The following is a 19,087-nucleotide window of genomic DNA, read 5'->3' on the forward strand; positions in this document are numbered from 1 at the left end:
ACTGTACTGTACCCATTCTGCAATCTGTTAATAAACTTTTCAATCAATTCAATCAAAACTTTCTGTCTACGTGCATGTCTATGGCTTGGGGGAAACATGCACTTAGAATCACCAGAAAGGCTGAAATAGTGAAATGCCATGTTGACCTCAATATTTTCAAAACAAATTATATGAAAAGGTTATGACATTAACAAGAATGTGATACAAATATGTAATAAAAACGGAGCTCAACGCATTATTTGATCGTAGAAATCCGTTTGTTTCCCCAATACCAAGATGGCGGCGGTCTCGTGACGTCCGAGTGTCTTCGAGATATAACAACCAATTCAGTTCAACCAATGGGCTCTCTGCTTTGGAGACCGATAGCCATTGGTTCCCCTATAGATGCCCCGCCTCTTTTGCACTGGGTAACTTAATATTCATGACACGAGAGCTACCTATCAACACCGGTCCGGTCAGCGTGTAGCACGTCTTTAAAGAGGTGCGCTTACTTATTATCAATAGCAAGACGTTTGTGTATTATATTTAGAGAATTCGGCCAGCTCAGTCGGAGATGATTTGTTGAATACTTGAACGATATTTATCTCTACTGGATCTTGGCGGACCTTTTTCCATCAACAGTGAAATAAACTGGATACTAGTCTGCGCTCGTCGTTGGCCAAACAGGATTACTGTGGAAGTGTTTTATGATTCCGTGATTCCAACGTGACAAAATGTCTGGAGAACCAATAACCATTACGCTGGAAACAACTACGGGCAGCCCGGGCGGCATCCCCGTGGTTTTGAAGAAAATAATGGAAATCCCCCCGCTGAATTTGCTGGAGGGCGACGATGGTAAGTAAGTCCAGCAGCTTCGCGTGTGGACGAGTGACTTGTAGAGTAATGACTTTTATATATATTGTATTTTTACCGCGAAACCCCCCCAAAACAAAACACGAAAGTGCTTGCTAAGGCACTGACAGAACAGTTGTAAAACTCTAGTCTTTAGAACATGAGCTTTTGGTTTAGTTCTGGAATTCTGAAAAAAATATATAAACAGTGGATGAATTGGAATATATTATATATTGTACTATATATATTTTACAATAAAATACTTTGGAGGAAGGAGGTTTTAGTAGGCTACAACTACAAACAATCATGGGTTATCTACCTTGCAAAGACTATGCCTGATCTATGATGTGAATTCCCCCCTTACATTGGTGCCAATAATAATAATAATAATAATAATAATAATAATAATAATAATAATAATAATAATAATAATAATAATAATAATAATAACATTGTTATAATAAACACTCATCCAAAACAGTGAGAGTATCATACAAAATAATAAAAAACATTGATTAGCAGGGAAGCCCAAAAGATTATGAGGAGGTGAGGGAAAAAATTACTTTAAAACGCCAGTAGTATGAAATTAATACAAAAAGGTAAGAGGCGAAATGTAATAAAAAAAACAAGACACATAAAAGTACAAAATATGTTACTGAACTAGCTGTCCTATATGCTCCTCTGGAGGCTCTGGTGTTCACAAAGAACTTCTTGCTCCATGTCACCTATATTATGCCCATGAAAACCTCTCACCTCTGCTCTGGACTCCAATGACTTCTGGCTTAAGTCACTATGTGGGGCGACAGTGGCTCGGGAGGTAGAGCAGTTGTCTGGTAATCCGGAGGTTCCCGGTTTGATTCCCGCTCCTCCCGGGCAGCGTGTCGAAGTGTCCTTGAGCAAGACACTTATCCCATACGGCTCCCAATGAGCAGGTTGGCACCTTCGGTGTGTGAATGGGTAAAAATGTGAGGAACAAATTGTAAAGCGCTTGGGATAAAAGCGCTATATAAATGCACCGTTTAGCCTACCATTTATGCCACATAACCTTCTCAATGTCCATGAAAATCCCTCACCATGGAACTTCAAATATAGACTAAACTCAGTGCGTGTGTGTAACGGAGGTACCACGAGTATATCCAGACTCCACAGTCACGATGGACTTCAAAGTGTTGTGAAGTGACTGTGGACGTTAGCAGTACTGCAAGTAAACTCACTCCCCAGAGGCATCCAGACACATTACCAAGGAGTGAATTCACTTCTTGGTATAGTGGTCTGCGATGTCGCCCGTGGCGCGGGAGACCGGGGTTCAATTCCCACTCAGGGCGATCCCAGGGGTCGAATCTACACACAACGCAGAGCGAGTGTGTGTGTAAGCATTCATGCATTTGCTGTCTTTTCAGAAACGGACAAGGAGAAACAGTTGCAGTGGGACAATGTGGACATGGGGAGTGGGGGCAGCGGGATGGGCCCGTCGGCGGCCCTGACCCCGGCTATCTGGGACAAGACCATCCCCTACAATGGCGAGACCTTCCACCTGGAGTATATGGACCTGGAGGAGTTCCTCATAGAAAACGGCATTCCCACCACCTCCGACGAGGACTCCCAGAAGACCATGGACAGAGGAGACGCTCAAAAGGATGGGAAAGCGACAGCTACTCCACCTGCCCGGGCAGAGAAGCCCGCCAGTCCGGTGTCTCTGCTGCCTATTCTGGAGCTGGACCAGTGTCGAGAAGACGTGGTCACCATCACCGTCGACCAATCGGACATCAGCGCTGATGTCAGCACAGGTGAGTGGAGAGCAAAGGGGTGGTAGGAGGGGAGGACAGGTAGTTACACCAAAGATACTCCAATGAAGGAAGATGGTCGCCTTCCACAGCTGAGCCAAAATGGTCGTTAAAACTGCGACATCACTGGACTCAAACAAACTTGTTTCATGCTGGGTTTACAGGTCAGAAACATTTAATTTAAAAACTGGACTTTGGAGAAGTCTTTATTTGGCATGCAGGCAGACACACATGCGATGGGCGGCACACACACAGGAACACACACACACATGCATGTTAGTTGGGTCGCCGATGGGATTGAGTCTCTGCACTTGACCCATCCCGTCGTCCTTCCCCCCCAAGGTCAGCCGGGAGCAGATAGGGGCTGTGACGTGGGGCCACGCCCCGGGGACCAATCCGAGTGCTCCTGTCCGTCTTCGTCAGGGACGTGACAGCGTTAGCGATAGGGCTGTACCGAATAGTTCGAAGCTTCGTTCATAATGTTGACATTCGAATTCTAAATCAACATTAAATTTTTTTATTTTTAATACAAATGTCTATAAAAAAGATTTTTTATATATATTTTGTATGTGTCTATTCATTCTGTTAAAACCAATGGGGTTTTTCTTCACAGTTGCAGATAAAAATTAGGCTACACTAATATTATAGTATTATACTATTATAGTATATGACTTGTCATAAAAATTTAAATAAAACATTTATCATAAATGATGTAGCCTATCTGCATCCACTTGGCACTCGGCGCTCCATTAAGACGTCACCATCACTTTCGTACCAACCGTGCCCTTATTGGATTATTTATGTTGATGAAACTGATGAGTTATATTCATTAAAGAAAGTTCATTTAATTAAAGAAAAGACTAATTTAATCAGATGAATCACTTTATTCAAATTGAGGATTTAGTTTGAGAACAAACAAACAAACAAAAAATTGGATTACGTCATAAAATAGAAGCTTCTAATGTAAAAAAAATTACATTCGGTACAGTCCTAGTTAGCGATCTGTTGTGCATGTTTTTCCATTGGGTTTCTCTTATTGGGGGGGGGGGACCCTTGCGAGCACGGGGAGAACATGCAAACTCCACGCAGAAAGGCCTGGGAGATACCCCACCTGGGTACCTGGCAACACGGAAACCTGGTCCCCAAGCGGGAATCAAACCCTGGACCTTCTAGCTGTGAGGCGACAGTGTTAACCACTACACCACCGTGCCGCAGTGTCAAAATGTTTGGAACACCTTCAACTTGTAGGATACAGTCCAATATTTTCCTTGGCTTCTATGGTAAAGCAAAAAAAGAATTGCCACAATCTGCCAAAACCTCAACATCTGTTATTGAGGTGAACGGAGCCTGTGTCCGCTCTTGTCTCCTGACGTGCTCAAGGACATGTAGAAGTGTCCTTGAGCACTTCAAGACACTTAACCCCTAAATGTTCCCGATGATCAGGTTGGCACTTTACATGGTCGCCTCTGCCGTCGGTGTGTGAATGTGAGGCATAACTTGTAAAGCACTTTGGATAAAAGCGCTATATAAATGTAGTCCATTTACCAGTAAGCCCACCAATGCTGCTGCCATACAGGAAGTGACGAGAGCCGTGCAAATGCAAACAGAAAAAAAGTCTGAACGATATGTAGTTCTCGGGGGAGCTCCCCAGTGGATAGTTCCTCTCAGGGAGTCCTCAGGAAGGTTTGGTCTGAAAAAGGACGTGGTTAGTCTCCCTTTGAAAGGTCTCTGCTTACACTGCCATTACCAAGTAGGAGCGATTTGGGGTTTGAGGCTTCAGTCTGTAATTTGATCCTGTGTCTCCTGTGTGGGGCTGTAGAGATAGTCTAGTACACTTAATCGGTTTGAACATCTAGTCAAAGACTTGCCAAAGACTATAACCCCAAATACTATACTGATACTAGATCACAATTTGAGTTAATTTGGTTCTTCTGTCACGGGTAGCAGGTCCACATGACCTGCACTGAAGTCTTTTGCATGTCACTCGTCTCACGTATGTGCCCCGTGTAGGAATAGTTGGTGTGGCAAAAATAGACCCTGCTCTTGGAGGCCAGTGCTATGAGGTGAGAATTGTTTACTATTGGCTTGTCAACAAGTTGTCTGTGTGTCATAGTCAAATAAACTGTATTATTTGGGTTTAAGTTCATGTTTGTCACCTTGAGGCCAACTACTTTATCCACAGCCAGCAGCCTCATTGATTACCCTATTGGTTCTTCCAGGAATGATTATTTACTTTAGAGTGAGACAATTACAGACAGTACCACTCATTTATTTAATTGTGTGAACAATTTGCTGATGGGCAGTAAGCCGATGGGCCTGTTTTATAAACAGCCATTTCTTAGCCATTTCTGCTTCATCAAGGAAAATCCAACGGATTATTTGTGAAATACTGACTGTGAGAATCATGCTAATTTGGAATTCCTATTTACACAAATATATGAAGAATTCAAGGAAAAAGGGGGGGAAAGCTTGAGCAAAGGCTACCCTTAAACCTGCAGTGTGCTCGTACAACATAATGGCCCTATCCTGCTCTAAATACGCCCTGGTGAAATGGCCTATCCTGCTCTATGGCCCCCTGGTGAAATGATTACATGTATGTGTGTCTCAGAGGGTTAGGGGAAGAAATTAATTAGTAAGGAGGGTCGCAAGATCATTTTGGGGGATGGCAAAAACATATACAAATGCATTATGGTGTTTATATCTAATAGTATGGATGCTTTCTTCTTGTGATATAATTAATATTTCAAGTCCTCTAATCATTAGTCAAGTTACATAGCCTGAACAGGGAAGATGAAAATCATTCTTCAGTGTCAAAGTTTCTTGACCATGTCGAGGGGGAGGGGGCAAATCTATTTTATTAATTTTATTGTATCTGTTTTTAGGGACCATAAACCGAAAGATTTTGAGAGCCACAATTTTAGACAATCCACTAAAGTCTTTTGTCTCTGTAACTGAGGGGTTACAAAACCCTGACTGTATTAAAGATTGTGATAGATTAAACCACTACTACATATTATTATTATTACTTGCCAGACAGTACAGTTAAATATGGCAGACACTCAGAATAGACGGCACGGTGACAAGGAGATATCATTTACAGTATTTATTATTATGCAGCCAATATACAAATGGGAATGACTTGGTCGCTCTTTTATGGCGAATGATATTAGAAAGTCAGCGAGTAGCAAAGTCAGTGGGAATGAATAATTCCTAAGCTAGGTATACTAGACCAAACGCCGCCTGGCGTGGGATGGCAATATAGGGGGGCAAACGAGGGTACCGCTGGAGACAGGTGATATCCTCCCAGAGTTGTAAGCTCCAGAGGAAGGAAGAAGGTACGGATACTCAGGCTGTTCACTTGAAGAAAAGGGGTTCTCATACGGATCCGGTCTTTATAATCCAAGTGCTCAGTAGCAAGGTAATAGCTGTAATCCAATGCCCGATAGCAATGATGATAGCCAGCCAGCTTCATCCCCGAAGCTAGCCCGATGTAATCCTCAGGGTAGTTAAATCCAAACGACAGTGGGTATTAACTATGCTCTTCTCCACGGTACTACGTTTCCACAATCACTATAATCCAACCAATAATGGTTCTACAATATCGCCGCGGTAGGTTCCAATGCGCACATGTCCAATAGTTCTGCTACTAGGCCCACCTCGTGTGCTGGCACTAATTACTTTAAGTCCACACACACTTGCTAAGGTTCACGCTAGTTACTAAACGAACAAACTGCTTGTTAATGCTGCACACCGAACGAACTGCTGTAATACGATGCACACTAAATGACGACTCTTTTCTTCACATTAAGTTAGGTCGAACTTGACTCTGCTATACGCTAGGTGCAGCTACTGCTGTTGCATTACTCCGGACGAACTTCACGTTACTTCATACAACTGCTACTTAGACGAACACACTGTTTCACCGAACTGCTACTGTTCGCGCCTTCCACGATATATATACTTAGAGGGCTTTCTAGTGCCCAGCCTCAGCTCTTGTCTGGAATCAATGCGCTGGCACCAGGCATGTCCCAACTTGTCCAGACTCGCCTTTGAACCTGTCTCAGGGGCGCGGTCCTTGGCGCCGCGAACGTCAAGGGCATTATCCAATGAGGAAAGCGAATAATGCTATGATTCAAACGGAGGCTTAAAGGGATATAGCTTATATATATAAATAATATACAAGTTATATAAAACAATAAACGTAGATTCTCAGTGTTAATCTGGCCCTTCACAACAGTCTCCGTTCTTTCACTACAGAGGTGACGACAGAGACAGACAGAGTGACCCCTGAACCCACCAACCCTGACGAAATTGAGGTGGAGGTGAACTTCGAGCCAGATCCCACCGACCTGGTATTGTCCAGCGTGCCCGGAGGAGAGCTGTTTGACCCACGCAAGCACAAGTTCTCTGATGAGGAACTCAAGCCGCAGCCCATGATCAAGAAGGCCAAGAAGGTGTATGTGCCCAATGAGCAGAAGGTGAGGATGGGCTGACGAGGAGAAGTGGACTAGTAATGATGGCTTCTGTTACAATTCCCATAGTAAATTTAAGGATTTATGGATGCTTATATGATTTCACAACCGACCACAGCAGTCAGGGTTTAGACCTGAACGGCTAAGCGAAGGCTCGTTGATATAGCAGTCTAAACCTGCCTGAAGCCCATGGTAGCTGCTAATGCCATAGCGCTCCCCTTTAGTCATTTGGATGGATCCTCAAGACTGTATTCAGCTCGATCTTCTGTGAATGTTGATTATTCATATTTCTGAGAGGTAGCGTGTCTGAAGGCAGTTCAAAGCCTGTGTTGTTTGCCTCACGGTGTTAGCTTCATTTCTGCTCTCCTCTAGTTTGTGCAGGTCGCGTCTATTCGAATCCTAACGCATGTATGCTTCCGCGTTCGCGTTTTGCGAATCTGATTGGCCACTGCCGTTTCTGGTGCGATCTGATTGGCCACTGACGTTTCTGGTCATGTGACATGTGCGCCCAATTGCGTGACGCGCCCATTTCCGCCTCGACCAGCAGCAAACTACCTAACGCCTAGTTTATCACTGGTTAAGCTTAGGCGACTCTTTCGAAGTTGGTTAAGGTTAGAGTTTGGAATCCGGGCTGGCGTTCTATCGCCCTGCTCTAAGACAAACTCTAACCTTAACCAACTTCGAAAGAGTGCCTAAGCTTAACCGGCGAAAGAACTTGCCGTCACACGATTGGCGCGACCAGAAACGTCAGTGGCCAATCAGAGCGCAAAACGCGGACGCGGAAGCATACATGTGTTAGGATTCGAATAGATGCGTCCAGGTTGGCTGGTGTCATAGTATCAGCACACCTGCAGGTTTGCACTGAAGTAGGCCTTCGTCCTCTCCTGACGACCACTCGTAATTTAACTCAAATGTTATTTGTGAAAATATATCCATCTTTGCTCTGCAAGTTTGTTATAGTCAAGTTAGACCGCGCTCATAAGTTCTAACACTACCCTGCTTTTTGATACTCTGCAAGTTTGTTACAATCTGATATTTATAACGACCATTCATTTTGCCTAATTATTAACACCTGTGTGTGATAATATAATAAACTTTATTTGTAGCCCAAAGAATTGTAGCCCAAAGTGCTTCACAGCAGTAAAGTAGACATAAATGAACATAAAATAGTATAGGCTATAAAATGAGCATAAATGCTCTATGAATTTACAAGTTGTTTAATACTGTATCCATTAGCTGTATGCTCTATGAATTAACAAGTTGTTAATACTGTATCCATTAGCTGTATGCTCTATGAATCAACAAGTTGTTAATACTGTATCCCTTGGCTATATGCTCTATGTCACTTCAACACCACGTACGCTCAGATACATATAGTCAAAAGTCCCAATGCTGTTATACTGAATATCATATAATATAAAAAATATAAAATGCCTCTTTTCCAATCAAAGGACTTGGTCGGAACTAACAGTAGTATAAAACTACTTAAGGACTTTCTTTGTACACCCATGTGGAACACCTGTCTAAAAATGAGATTATTGTATAGAAATAAATCGTGCTTTTCTCCCACCAGTATGGAGACCAGGGGCGGGGCTAGGGGGTGGCTACTTGGGCTCAAGCCCTGAATGTTTTCTGAAAAGCCCAGAATCTATTTATAAATAAAAAAAAAATTATTATTTTCTTTTTGACTATTCATCATTGTTACATGAAAATATGTTTGCACCAGATTTAGCAGAAGCTAATTTCCATCTGTGGTCTATCCAGCTGCTAACTGTATTTGAGTGAGTTAAGTCTTGGTGTTATGGTAGACTCAGACCTAAGCTTTAAATCACAATCAACAAGTTGACAAAAACTTAATTCTTCCACCTTAGAAACATAGTTAAAGTACGGCCATTTATAAATCAAAAGGACGCTGAAAACCAGATCCATGCCTTTATCTCAAGCCAACTCGACTACTGTAATGCACTCCTTACCGGCCTCCCGAAAGAATACGATGATAACTATTTTATTGCAATGCACTATTGCATTATTTTATTCTATTTTATTCTATTTTCCTAACTATTTTATTGCACTGCACTATTTTACTTTGTATCAGTGAATCATAGACGCCTGGCCATAAGAGCATTCGGAGCATCTCTGCTCTCCCACTATTGAACTTGGGGGAGCAAAGGTATGCTCTTGCTCCACCACTTTTTGATCATATGAAAAATATGATATATCCGCCCCCAATATATAAATCTAACCATAACTACGTTATGGTTAACTGAGTTTTATAGTGAAAAGAGCAGCTTTATTGGTCAAGATTGAAGGCTCTATATTGCAGGAAATTGCACGTACAGGTTCATTAAATTAAAAAAATAAACTGCCGTGGAGGGGGTCGTGCCTGACCCCCTCCAAACAACCCCTTGCCTGCCAAAAAATAAATAATAATAAAAAAAAAAAAAAAAAAAGCGGGCACCTATCTGGGCTAAGCCCCGGATCTCCTACAATCCTAAATCCGCCCCTGATGGAGACCATTGTACAATCAACAATTCCGTCTGTATTTGATTACGGTGACATTCTGTACATGCATGCCTCTCCCTGCACCTTGCAACCCCTGGACGCTGTGTATCACAGTGCACTGTGTTTTATCACTAGAGATGCCTTTCTCACTCACCATTGTGTTTTATATGAAAAAGTGGGACTTGCATTGTGTTTTCCGTACAAATGGAATAAACTGCAGAAAACAAAAAAAATAATAATGTGATACAAAATGATCATATAATTACTATAACGTATGACGTATATAATGCCAGTTAGGGTACAGACCCTCACCTGCACCTTGTGTATACTGTTTTTCTCATATTTTTATATTATGGCGCCCGCATTTCCCCAAGGGGATCAATAAAGGAATATCTGATCTTATCTTTTCAATTTCTCAAAAGGTTTAAGAGATTAATAAGAAATGTACATTGATGGGGGTCACAAACACGTTTTTTTGTTTTGTTTTATTTTAGGAACAACACAACATACATTTTGACCCACGCCATATGCTCTAGTCTAGGGTTAAAATATGTTGTGTGTGTTATTCAGTTATTTTGGTAGAAGCCTTTACTTTCACATTGGCTGGAGAACATAATGTTCTGGAGGTAATTCTTTAATGATTGTTTTTCCTCTCTCGCCTACCTGCTTCCTCACCTCTCCAGGATGCAAAGTACTGGCAGAGGAGGAGCAAGAACAATGTAGCGGCTAAACGCTCCCGTGACGCCAGGCGGCTGAAGGAGAACCAGATCACAGTCCGGGCGGCGTTTCTCGAGCGCGAGAACGTGGCGCTGCGAACGGAGGTCGCAGAGCTACGGAAGGACTTCGGCCGCTACAAGAATATCACAACACGCTACGAGGACAAATACGGACCACTGTAAGGGACAAAAGAAAACACACGCACATACACACTAGAGATGGGTGTGAGTCATAGATTACTTGAGTACTCACTGTTTCAACTAAACTTGAGTCGTTTTTGAGGACGCTCGTTTTTCTTTTTTATGTATGTATTTTATTTGGTTACCACTAAATACGTTCCCCAAAAGTGCCTGTTAGTACCAATGAAACAGAAAACTCGCTTTGAAATCACTGCAAGGCGTGAGTTGTTGCAGGAAGTTGAAAGCTGTGGAGCATGGATAGTAGTACACTTAACATTACCGCAAACAGATTGTTAGCGTTATCTAAAAGATAAAAACAGAGGTTCGTCTTTGTGCATTTCCAAATTGACTGAGTACTCGATCTGGGAAAGCATTACTCGTGCCCATCCCTAACACACGCACAGGGAAACTGCCCATTCCTACTGCAGTCAACATCGCATCAGTTCAACAACAACAAGGTATTCATAGCTCAATATGCATTATGCTCAATATGTTGTTGTAAATGCACTTCTGTTCATTCTGCATCTCAAGGAATACAATGAGGGCTGTTTAAAAAAATCGGTAGGGCGGCTAGGTGGTGTAGTGGGCAAGGCGCTCGCCATCAACGCTGGAGACGCTGGGTTCGAATCCAACTCTCGGCGTTGCTATCAGCTTGGCTGGTCGTTCATACTAACACAATTGGCAGTGTTAGGGGTGGGAAAGCTGATGGGTGGGTCCTGGGCGTTGTGGACAGCGACCACTACAGTTTGGTCGGGGCGCCTGCACAGCGAGGGTAGGATCTGGAGGGAGGTAGTGTGACCTTCCACACGTTACACTCTCCCGGTGAGAATCTGCGCTGCCAGGCTGGCTGCCGGCTGGCTGCACATGTGTCGGAGGAAAGCATGTGACAGTCTCCGGCCTCCCGGACCAACAGTAGGGGGGAGTGCGCAACAACCAGGAAGGGGATTGGGAATTGGCATAACGACTAACAGTGGGATGGGAGAAAAATCGGAAAAAGGAGGGGGGAAAAAGATAATAAAAAAAAAAAAATCGGTAAGGACTAAGGAGGCATCATTTATGGATAATTGCCTTGGACTTGGAGATGTCGAGTTACATGCCATTCAAATAAATGTTTCTTCCGTACACAGGCAGAGGCTTTCTGCGTCATGCCCTCTCTACCTGGGCGCCACCCCTCGCTTAAACCAAGCACAGTATTTCCATATGTCCACCAAACATGTCTGCCCCGGAGAATAACAAACTGTGTGCTACATGTCCGAAAAGGCAACTCCAGGCAATGCGCACACGATTCTCCACACACGATTCTCCACGCATTGTGGAACATACACAGTCAACACACAGAAAAAATCTCTCACCATTTATCTTGCACAAAACCAATAATTTGATTTCAGAGTAGATATGATGAATTAGCAATAATCCACTTGATAAAGTAAAATTGGATGCAACCGAATAATACCGCGGCTTGAGCCGAGTGAAAACGGATGACTGACGAGCTTTTAAAAGATACAAGATACAAGAGTTTTATTTGTCACGGCATACAGGTATACAGTGAAATGCGGGGGGTCTTGCCCGCAACGATGTGCATAATACAATAGTAATAATATATAATAAGAATCCAACCAATAGAGCGACATTGTGCAATAAACAAGTAAACAAAGTAGGGCATATCGGTATCTGTACATGAGTTATTTACAGAGCATGGTAGGACAAAAGCAAAAGTGATTTGTATTGCCGCGCAGGGGGACAGAGATGCGCTTGATTTCCATCACAGGCCAGTTGAAATGTGCCTAGGAGAGACAACGGGCCAAAATTAATTGATAAGAGGCCGGGTGAAAATATATTTGGGCTGCGGGCCTTGAGTTTGACATGTGACATAAGAGGAGATGAATATCTTGATATAGTGACTAACCTTAACTTCCCCCTGCTGCTTCATGTTACCCTTCCCTCCCTCCCTCCTTCCTTCGTGACTCATCCTCATTTTCTTTCTCCTCTTTTCAAGCGGGCTACCGGACGACGAGTAGACGTCTCATTCATTTGATTGATTTAATTTTTGGATGGTGAAATGGAGCAAATAAATCTAATCAAACGGCCAGATTGGTACGTGAAGGCAACGGCAGAACGATCAGATGACGAAGACGACGAGGACGAAGAGGAAGTGTGAGTGGTGATGATGGTGTGTACAACTTCTGTCCTGAAAAAGATTCTCTTGACTGTGATGAGTCAGATTCCGATCATTTAAACTTCTTCAGGTAATTACAGCAACATAGCAACACTGACAATAGAACCATCATACACGCTGCTCTTGTTGTACAAGCGCTCCTCGCCAGTGGCGGCTCAGAATTGACGGGAGCATGTCTATGTTCCCCGGGTCCTATGTTCCCCCGGGTTCTATGTTCCCCGCTTTGATTGATTGATTGATTGAACATTTTAGACCACCAGCCCTGATTCCAAACTCTAACCTTAACCAGTTCGAAAGAGGGCCTAATCTTAACCGTTCGAAACAAGGCGGACATTAATAATTAATAAAATAATAAATATTTATAAAATGTTCAATCTATTAATCAATCAAAGCGGGGAACATAGAACCCGGGGAACATAGGGATGATCCCGAATTGACCTCATTCTCCTATGGAGAGTTGGGACGACGTTCCACTGTCAAAACATCTCTGCCCAAACAGGAAGTAAACTAACCGGTGCTACCTTTTTATGCACGTTATAAACTCAATTCACATATTGAATAAATATTGGGCACCCAAGTGGCGACCCATGTAACGTGCTGCGTCGCGAAGCGGCCGACCCGGGTTCGATTCCCGGACCCGGCGTCCTATTGTCTTCCCCCCCGCTCTGTCTCCCCCTCCTCCTCTCTCTCTCTCTACCGGACTGCCCGGTAGTACAAACAAGTAAAAATCTACCAAAAACTAAATAAAGAAAACCCATATTGAATAAATAATATTATATTATTGGTCCCCGGACATATTTTTTATGCATAAAACAAATAGAACTATAGTCTGTTTACTTTTATGATAATTAAATCCCTGCCTATTAGTGCCTAACTCATAAATGTTGAGACAAGCTTGATTTGGGGTTATTTGCAGGGCTGTGATATGACAGCTCTGTGTAGGAGTGTGAATTGATCTAGGGAAGCGACAGTTGTGATTGGAGGATCAAGAAAGGAGGGGGGGGGGGCTTGAGATAGGTCAATTGTACATGACGCTCTGTAATATTGTATATAGTTCTATGTGTTTCTCACATTTTCTGTCTCACTGTCGCTCTTGTCTGGTGTTAGTCTGTGATGGTAGTTGAGTCATGTTAATGACGAATTAACCTGAATTTTGCCCAGGTTGTCAAATGACATGTCCCTTGTTGTCCACAATGCGTTTGGAAATGTCCTGTGTGTAGAATGCACTGACGTATGTAAATACTCGCAGAATAATATTTTCTAAATTTGTTTAGTCATTTTACAAATTATACGGTACAAAATAACACAATAAAACCAGGTTTGTACATCTGGTGTAATAACTAATAAATATTTAGTTATAGTTTAGTTAATTTTAGTTAATAAAATATGTTCTCCAAACCAAACTTTGATAATCACCTATCTTTACTTGTTTACCCAAACTGCTTTTGAGAATTGTTCACAAATATATATGGAACCTTCTACAACCTGGAGCCATGTATGTGAACTTTGACCCCTCTTGACAGCTGAGGTGGTGACTTATTTTACAGCTCTACACGGAGCACAACCCTTTAAAGTGACCTTGTGCCTATTGATTGTATTCGCACGGTGGCCATTTTGCTCTTATGGGTTGGAACAGGGTGGAAAGGAATCCCAACCTGAGAATATGCCGTGTGAGATCCAGTGTATTTCCTCAAAGGGAAACTGAAAACCTAAGTCCTTTACGTCCTCCCTTCTACCCCTCTGTTTCGGATCAGCATCTGAAAACACTGTTTGGAGGGATTCTCAAAGTTGTTGAGGTGTAAATGCATTTGTTCTAGTATATTTAGTCCGGTAGCAACCAACCTACAACACCACACCGTTGTGGTGTTAAGGTTGGGTAAGAAGGGTAAAACTGCACCCCCTGGGCTAAACAGTCAAGTTAAGAATGCCAGCTTGTTGAAAGCTGGCTAGGCTGGCTACTGGTTGCATGGCAACTAGGCATCTCGCGAGGTGGGGTTATTGGGACTGGCCCTAAATCTACTGTTGAAATTAAAAGACCGGGAGACCTTTTATTTTACAGTAATGGTTGTGTAGTTTCAGCTAAGTCCTTTGGGTTCTCTCTGGGGACGCTACGTTTCTGAAGCGCTCCTAGCCTTACAATGTTTACTACTGACCCCCCCCCCGTTCAAATGAATAAATCACTAGACATTTTGTAGTGGAACTTTGAACGAATAGACAGACCAAGTAAGAATAATGTTGACTATATATAGACAAGATATATAGACAATGCGGCTGGGTGGCGCAGCGGACATTGCGCTCGTCACCAACGCAAGAGACACCGGTATCGAATCCGGCTGTCAGCGTTGCCTCCGGCTTGGGCCGGCCGTCATACTGACTCAATTGGCAGATTTTGCGGGAGGGAAGTCGATGGGTGGTAGTCTGGTCGTTGTGAACAGCGACTCCTACAGGTCGGTTGGAGAGCCTGCACAGCAAAGACAAGAAAATGGTGGGGGCAGTGTGAGCCTCCTACACGTTATTCCTCACCAAATGAGAGTCTGCGCTGGCAGGTGAAAAGATGTGACTGGCTGCCTCCACATGTATCGGAGGGGACATGTGATGGGCTTCTATCCTCCCTACAACCGACCAGTGGGGGGCACATGCGAGCAACGATCAAGACAGGGGAGGGAAGAATTGGCACGGCTAAATTGGGATGGGAGAAAAATAGAAAAAAGGAGGAGAAAAAGTGGACAAAAAGCTCGGAACTAGGCAGAATCTGCACCTGGCTCGCTGATAACAAACTATCATTACACCTGGGTAAAACAGAGTCCATTCTCTTCGTTTCAAATAACAAACTCAGCAAGACCGACGGCTTCTCAGTTACAGTGGGTGACAATATTGTCACAAGGAAAGATGAAATTACATACCTGGGTTCCATCCTAGAGGCAAATCTTTCCTGTGACAAAATGGCATCCAATGTAATAAAAAAAAGTCAACCAACGAACTAGATTCCTGTACCGGATCTCCTCTCTGGTAAACAAGAATACCCTGAAGACTCTGGCAGGAGCACTCATTCAAGGGTACTACGACTATGCTTGCACCTCATGGTACCAAAGCACCTCAAAGGCGCTAAAAACAAAATTACAAACATCACAAAACAAACTGGTCAGACTACTGCTTGACCTTACACCTAGAACCCACCTCACCCCTGCCCACTTTGACAACCTAGGATGGCTTAGAGTAGACGACAGAGTACAGCAACTTGCAATGGGCCTGGTCTACAAGATACACTACACCACTAAGGTTAGGTACCCATGTACATGACAAAATACTTCCCAAAGGTCAGTGAATGCCACGACCACAACACCAGAGGGAGCTCCACAAATCATGTTAAACCCAGATTCGGCTCAAACAAGGGACTAAACACGTTTCGCAATTATGCCACATCAATGTGGAACGCCCTACCCAGTACAGCTGTAAATGAATGTGAATCACTACCCACTTTCAAAACCACTCTCAAAGAGCACCTACGGGAGACTGCAATTCTAAACTGGCCCCTGTAAATGTCTAAACCCAACCCCCTCCAATGTACAGTTCCCCCCCACCCCGCCTAGCCAACCCCACCCAACCACCTCCAATGTACAGTTTCCCCACTCCACCTGGTATGTCATAAATGTCTAGATGTAGCATTACTGTCTATCTGTATGTCATGTATGTCATATATGTTATGATGAATTGAAAATGGGGGACCCTGATGTAAACAAGACGAAAATCTTTCTCTGGGCTGCATCCTTAACAATTGTGTGTATTGAGCTGTACTGTATTGTACCCATTCTGCAATCTGTTAAAAGTTTTCAATCAATCAATCAAGAATTACCGGTTGGGATAAGAGTGCCCGATCTACCTCAAAAAGCGACGTACTGTATTGTACCCATTCTGCAATCTGTTAATACAATTTTCAATCAATCAAGACGCACGCTTCCTTGCTTTTTGGTTTCTCTGCAGATTCCACGTGCCCTTCGGCTGGTGCATCGCTTTTCCTTTTCTTTGAGGGGATGGTTTGAAATCTTGTATATTGTTCATCTTTGTATTTTTCAGCAGGCCCCACACAAACAACACAAACAAACGATGTACATGGGGTTTCTGTGTCTACCTTTTGTGTCCCGACTTGTATATAGTATAGTTATAATAAAGTATTGTTGACTAATCGAGGCCAGTCTGGTGTTTTCTTTCAGCCAGACGTCTTTGTTGAGTCACAGCTCTAACACAGTCTGCATCAATATTCCCTTTACGTAATCTATTGCTAACCCGACGGAAATACTTTTTGTTTAACCTTTATTTACCCAGGGTAGGTTCGCTGAGCACAGATGCTCTTTTTCAGCTACGCCCTGCTTCACATTCACACAGTTCCATTCACACCTGGGAGCTGCCCAGTACAACCACAGTCTGACACCATTGGCCACTGAGCAACTCCACTGGAGCAGTTGGGGGTTAAGTGCCTTGCTCAAGGGCACTTCAGCGGCAGATTTTTCCTGCCGGTCCCGGGGATTGAACCGGCGACCTTCCGGTCACAAACCCGCTTCTCTAACCATTAGGCCACCGCTGCCCCCAAAACAATTTAAAACGGTGAGTAATCACACAGGGACACAACGTGAGCTCGGCTCAATCTGGAGGAGAATTCTGGCCATGTCATGTGATGTGTAACGTTCACACACAAGGTCGCACAGAGAGTGTGAAGAAGCGTGGCCCTCTGGTGGAGGAAGTGTGTATGGACCCGTTTCAGCTACAAGAAGTTGACATGGAAGTGTATCAGGAGTGATACATTGTGAAATTATATAACAGGGTATTGATTTATTACTGTGGGGAGAGTGGGGTTAGATGAGCCAGTTGCCTATATTTTTTGTAACGTAATTGTATTGTCTTTATACATCTCATTAGCAAATGATCTCAATACCTTCTATGCGAGGCGTGGGCACTGCCGATGGAGACTCAGTGTTCAGGATAACAGAACATGAGGTGAGGAGGACCTTTAAGAAAATGAATATCAGGAAGGCAGCAGGACCGGACGGTATCCCCGGCCGCGTCCTAAAAGTCTGTGCCGACCAACTGGCTCCGGTATTCACTGACATATTTAACCTGACCTTAGAACAGGCTGTCATCCCCACCTGTCTGAAGAAGTCCACCATTATCCCTGTACCCAAAAAATCCAAGCCCGCTTGCCTCAACGACTACCGCCCTGTAGCTGTCACCTCCATAGCCATGAAGTGCTTTGAGAAGCTAGTGAAGGGCTACATCTGTTCCTCCCTCCCCATCAACCTGGATCCCCTGCAATTTTCATATCGCCCCAACAGGTCCACGGAGGACGCCATAGCCCATGTAAAGGATTATCTTATTTTATCAGTTACATACAATAACCTCGGCAAGAAAAAATGAAGACCGATAAGAATCCATATGTATTAAAGAGGTATGAAAAAATATGACTTCTGGTCTTCTGGCTCAACTAGCCCCAGGCTAGGGGTAAATTGATCCAGACTAGGGGTCAGTTAATTCAGGCTATGGGTAAATTAATCCAGGCTAGGGGTCAGTTGATTCAGGCTAGGGGTAAATTGAGAAAACGTATGTAAACTGACTTTTCCAAAATCTGGACATCTTTCCTTTCTTAATTATCTTTGCTTTATCAAATACAACTGAGTAGCACATTCGCCTTAATTTTCTAAAAAGTCTTGACATTTTTACTTTTAACTATGTTAAAAGTATAATCTCACTGCATTTCTTAGATGTAAGATGGGAGTATAGCTGTTTAACATGACCAGCAAACTGCTTCTTTAAGTCATATTGATGCTCTTGTCCTCTCTGTATCATAGATTGAACCACTGGCTCATTTTACCCCACAGCCACCATTTTGGAAGCAATTGCCCTATAGAGTAATACAAAATAAAATAAAACACTTGGTAATTAGTTACCTTGGTAGTTCATCAACACATGTCTGCTATATCTTTTCAAATGTTGCAGATTTTGTGTTGACACAAGGGTCTTTACATCAGAATTTTTTTTACATGTAAAAAAAAAATTACTTTAAAGTGCAATGTGTTTTTAAAACACTTCTCTGACATGGTCCCTCCATCATTGCCCGAGTAAAATGATGGGTTCCTCCTAAATTTGTGGTCAAATGACAGAAAGCGTGTACATTTCCCTCGATACAGGTGAGCTCTCCCCACTCCTGCTTGTAGAGATGCCCGCTTTATAAGAAAGTGACCTTCCTCAGGTGCAATTACTGAAAATATTGACTCTTTTGAAGTAGTTAAAACAAGTCTAAATGGCCAGATGACATTTTGCAGGGCCATAGATTCATAAACAGTGCAGGAATATTTCTGCAACTGATGGTTCATTTGACAAAGTCATTTTCTTCTGTAGGAACTAGGAAACTACATCATTGTGAAAAATAACAGG

The 19,087-nt window shown here is 43.1% G+C and overlaps 1 protein-coding gene across 1 annotated transcript; it reads left to right on the forward strand.

The window, feature by feature from the left end:
* Positions 1-713: 713 nt before the first annotated feature.
* tefa (TEF transcription factor, PAR bZIP family member a) lies at positions 714-12,571 on the forward strand (the record flags this gene model as incomplete). Its single annotated transcript, XM_084322869.1, has 5 exons — positions 714-834; positions 2,232-2,618; positions 6,873-7,093; positions 10,273-10,484; positions 12,482-12,571. The coding sequence occupies 5 exons, from the start codon at positions 714-716 to the stop codon at positions 12,501-12,503; spliced, it is 963 nt and encodes a 320-aa protein (XP_084178995.1). The 3' UTR covers positions 12,504-12,571.
* Positions 12,572-19,087: the final 6,516 nt, after the last annotated feature.

The sequence above is a fragment of the Notolepis coatsorum genome, assembly GCF_963971535.1.
Source record: "Notolepis coatsorum genome assembly, chromosome: 10".
NCBI lineage: Eukaryota > Metazoa > Chordata > Actinopteri > Aulopiformes > Paralepididae > Notolepis > Notolepis coatsorum.